Below are 4,732 nucleotides of genomic sequence, written 5' to 3'. Positions count from 1 at the left end.
CAGGTCCAGAGCTAGACTACAGTGTCCGGGCTCTTCTAATTCAGCCCCTCTCAGTCCTTCTCAAACCCACCTTCAGCTCCTCTCCTGGAATCTGAAGAGCTTGTTCTCATGCCCTGGTCCAGATCCTATCAGCAATGATCTCTGAAAACTCAAAGCAAATCTGCCTCTAGAGCAGTGGTTCTTAACCCGTGGGCTGAGACCCCTTAAGGCACTTATATCAGGTATTTACAATTCATAACCATAGCAGAATTATAGTTAGGAAGTAGCAATGAAATGATTTTATGGTGGGGGGGGTGTCAACACAATATGAGGAGAGGTATGGAAGGGCCGCAGCTTTAGAAAGGTTGAGACCCCCTGACCTAGATACCCGCTGACCTAGAGACCTGCTGACCTAGAGTCTGTGCTGAGTATTCCAGCGTGCCTTCTCCTACATGCCAGCTTTTCTCCCTGCACTGGGAACCCAGAACACAGAGGCCAAACCCTGCTTCCACTCTAGATTCTTTACCCTCTGACCACTGCCCTCTCTCTCACCCCATCCTGGACAGGCTCTGTGAAAGAAGGGCCTGGGAAAGGTTGACCTTAACAATGAAGACAGAACTTCATCTCCCTGCCTTTTAGATAGGGAGAGACAAGGAGAGGGAGGTAGGGACATACTCCCTCACAGGATGGGACAGAACCAGCCACCCTGCCCAAAGCCAGAACAGATAGCCAGGCTCATAGCCCAGGTGTGAACCTTCCAGAAATGGGTTCAGAGAGAATGCTCCAAGAAATTCCCTTGCCCTTCTCTTACAGAGACCAAGGGAAGGGCAGAGACCAGGGCAAGCTTGTAAAGGACTTTGAAGATGAAACAGGCCTGTAGCCAAAGATTGTTGACACAGCCACACTAGGAGTTGGAGCTTAAGAGGCCAGGCGCTGCCAAGCCAATAAAACACAGCTATTGTCTCTTCTTGGCCCCTTTTATATGCCAGCAATTGCTAGCATATAAAAGGGCCTTCAATGACCCAGGGGACACACGGCCTCAGTTCCGAACACTGTCAACTTCTCTCCTCTTCCTGCGCGTCTTCTCCTCCACCATGACCTGTGGCTTTCGAACTGGAAACTTCAGCTGCGCCTCAGCCTGTGGGCCCCGACCCGGCCGCTGCTGCATCTCTGCAGCTCCCTACAGGGGCATCTCCTGCTACCGCGGACTCTCAGGGGGCTTCGGTAGTCAGAGTGTCTGTGGGGCCTTCCGCTCTGGCTCCTGTGGACGCAGCTTCGGATACCGCTCTGGAGGCGTCTGCGGGCCCAGCCCGCCCTGCATCACCACCGTCTCTGTCAATGAGAGCCTGCTCACGCCCCTGAACCTGGAGATCGACCCCAATGCTCAGTGTGTGAAGCATGAGGAGAAGGAGCAGATCAAGTGTCTCAACAGCAGGTTCGCGGCCTTCATCGACAAGGTGGGTGTCCTGGGCCAGCCCCTTCCCGGAGCACAGCATGTGCTCAGCCAAGGCTGGACAGTGAGGGGGAATCAGAGTGAAGGCCCATAGAGCCTCCAAGGCCAAAGGGAACACAGACAGGAAGCAGTACCTTTCAGTCTAGTGTGGGAAAAAAAAAAACTGAAGGCACCCTCAGAACTCGGAGCAGGACCTACAGAGCCCAGGCCCGGCCTCTCCAATGTGCAAGACCATGTAGATGCTTGTGCAGGAAGCAGGGTGTCCTAACCAAGTCAAGGTCAACAATGGAGACTGCCTGGGGGCTTATCTCACAGAGCCTTTTGAATCCCATGTAACCACTGTGGCCAGTATGCTCTGTGCAAGCGACTGTATTTGAGCTCAGCACGCAGACCTGTGCTATAGCCACAGCCCAGGTCCACAGGAGCCAGGATGGACTCAAGCCTGCAGCTGTCTTCACAGAATCCACATGCAGCTGAGGCTTGAGTACAAGCTCCACGGAGAGAGCAGTTGGGGGCCTGGGGAGAGCTATCTAGAGCTGGCACACATGAGACACTAAAGGTAGCACAAGGTAGAACTTACTAAGTCCATGGAAAGGTCATTAAACAGAGGCATCGGAATCAGGGAGTGGACCAACCTGGTGGTGGGGAGACAGGGTCAACATGCAGCGTGGGCCCCCTGATAGTCTGTAATCATGGTGGTGAGATACAACCCCTGCCAATCAACAGTCTCTCCCTGCAGTCAGCCATGTTCCTCGTCCTTCAATCCCACTCTTGAGCTCAGAAACACAAGGCAGCCCTGCACTTGGATCCCAGGTGCTCATTATTCTAATTGCGCTGTTGTTGCTGGGATCAGGTCATTTGCACTTGTTCACTTTTCAGAGTTTACAGTCTGCCTTCCTAAACGGGCTCACCGGTCCAGTCCCAGGCTGACCGTCACAGCTGCCTGGCTGCGCTAGCTTCTTGAGGTAGAATGAATGCCTCTCTGAGCCTTACTAACAGGGGCTTCAGCCACCCCATCCTGTGGAAGGCTGAGAGCTTTATCCAAAGTCACAGACTAAGAAGAGGCAGAGTCTGGGCTGGGTTAAGCGCGTTCAGCGACACCAGGTGAACTGACTGAAGTTAGCTCTCAGGAAGGAGTTCCAGGTTGCCACCTACCTTCAGCCCCAGTGTGGCGGTGGAGAAGACATGTCAGCAAGGGAGGCCATGAGGCACACACACACACACACACACACACACAGAGAGAGAGAGAGAGAGAGAGAGGTACCCTGTGATTCTGCAAGAGTCTGTTCTCAGACTTTAACTCTGCATGGCAGGTGCGCTTCCTGGAGCAGCAGAACAAGCTGCTGGAGACCAAGTGGCAGTTCTACCAGAACCGCAAGTGCTGTGAGAGCAACCTGGAGCCTCTGTTCGAGGGCTACATCGAGACGCTGAGGCGGGAGGCTGAGTGTGTGGAGGCCGACAGCGGGAGGCTGGCAGCCGAGCTCAACCATGCGCAGGAGTCCATGGAGGGCTACAAGAAGAGGTGAGGGCCACTGGGGAGTCTTGACAGGAGCTCTCTGGGTATAGACAAGCTGGCTTGTGCTTGGGGTCTCTGCCTGCCTAAGTCAGGAAGCCCAGCCCTGCCTTATCAATCAAGGAGCCCTCTCCCTGTCTTCCTTCAGGTACAGAATTCTTCACAAGGTTCTCCCCGTTGCCCTCCCCGTCTCCACCCAGCTTTCCTAGGCTCCAGAACTAACCCTTAAGTCCCTAGATGTTGTTTGTAGGGCTCCTGCCTCTACTCTCCTCCAACACTGCCACACACACCCCATAGACACAGCAGGATGCTACCCAGCCAGCCAGCAGTGTGCATGGTCCCTGCCCTCGGGGAGTCTGCTGGGAGGCAAGCATGACATGGTCATGTCTGGAGACAGTTCCATGTGACACAGGCATGAAGGATGGGCACCAGGCCTCAGGAAACTTCTGCTCCTCCAAGGGACCACCCAGCCTTCTTCAGTAGCATGTTCTGTTACAGCCCCTGGCACCTAACCCTGTCTCTGAGCAGACCTTCCCTCAAGCTGGTCCCTTGGCTCAGTCCAAGAACAGATAATAGACAAGGTGCTGACCAAGGGCTCAGAGAGAAGGATGAGAAAAAACAGCCACTCAGTCTCCTGAACCTTAGACATACACTCATATACATGCATGTTCACATATATGTGTGTACATGCACACACATATGTGTTTACAGACACATACATGTTTCTATACATGTATATGCAGATACGTGTATGTCCACACACAAATGCATGTTCATATACACACTCATACATTTATGTTCATATACACGCAGCATGCACACACATGCATGTTCACATACGTGCATACATACTCATACATGCATGTTCATATACATGCACACACATGTATGTTCACATATATGCATACATACTCATACATGCATGTTCACATGCATGTTCACGTGTATGCATGCAAACACGTGTGTGTGTGTGTGTTTGTATGTACGAATGCACAACTTTCAAATGCCACTATACTATCTCTACTGTAAAGACCCAGTGTGCTCACAGGCCTGGGCCTGGAGTATGACCCTTCTAAGTTCCTCTAAGGAGGCCTATAGTTCAGGCTGCTCTGTGGGATGGCTTCATGGCTGTTTGGATAAGGCCTCCCTTCTCTCCTGTCTCAGGTATGAAGAAGAAGTTGCACTCCGGGCCACAGCAGAGAATGAGTTTGTGGCTCTAAAGAAGGTAAGTGATTAAAGCTAGTCCCTGCCCAGTTCCACCCCACCCTGTCTTCTCCGGCCTGCCACTCAGTGGCCAGATGCCTCCAGCCCAAGGGAGAGTTAGCGTCATGCCTCTCTGCAAACCCCAACAGGATGTGGACTGTGCCTACCTGCGCAAGTCAGATCTGGAGGCCAACGCAGAGGCTCTGACCCAGGAGACCGACTTCCTGAGGAGATTGTATGACGAGGTGAGGGCAGCAGCCAGGTAGAAGTCCAACGAGTAGTCTGTAGACAGTCATTCTGTGACTGTGAAGTCCTGCGTGGACCAGGGGAGGACTGAGAGGTTGGCAGAGGTGTGTAGGGTTAGGCTGAGCTTTCAAGAAGTTTTTGACTGCTGTCTCCCTCCTCCTGCAGGAGACCCGCATCCTCCATGCTCACATCTCAGACACCTCTGTCATCGTCAAGATGGACAACAGCCGGGACCTGAACATGGACTGTGTCGTGGCTGAGATCAAGGCTCAGTATGATGACATTGCCAGCCGCAGCCGTGCTGAGGCCGAGTCCTGGTACCGCACCAAGGTGAGAGG

The 4,732-nt window shown here is 53.1% G+C and overlaps 1 protein-coding gene across 1 annotated transcript in view; it reads left to right on the top strand.

The window, feature by feature from the left end:
• The first annotated feature begins 1,073 nt into the window (after positions 1–1,073).
• The window catches only part of LOC110310110 (keratin, type II cuticular Hb1-like), a 6,020-nt gene continuing 2,361 nt past the window's right edge, over positions 1,074–4,732 (top strand). The window contains exons 1-5 of the mRNA XM_021182802.1: positions 1,074–1,436; positions 2,746–2,954; positions 4,110–4,170; positions 4,298–4,393; positions 4,560–4,724. Of these exons, the coding sequence (XP_021038461.1) occupies positions 1,074–1,436; positions 2,746–2,954; positions 4,110–4,170; positions 4,298–4,393; positions 4,560–4,724 (894 nt within the window). The remainder of the gene's footprint in view (positions 1,437–2,745; positions 2,955–4,109; positions 4,171–4,297; positions 4,394–4,559; positions 4,725–4,732) is intronic.

This window comes from Mus caroli, chromosome 15 (assembly GCF_900094665.2).
Source record: "Mus caroli chromosome 15, CAROLI_EIJ_v1.1, whole genome shotgun sequence".
Lineage (NCBI taxonomy): Eukaryota > Metazoa > Chordata > Mammalia > Rodentia > Muridae > Mus > Mus caroli.
The sequence above is the reverse complement of the archived record's forward strand: the minus strand, read 5'-3'. Positions and strand labels throughout refer to the sequence as shown.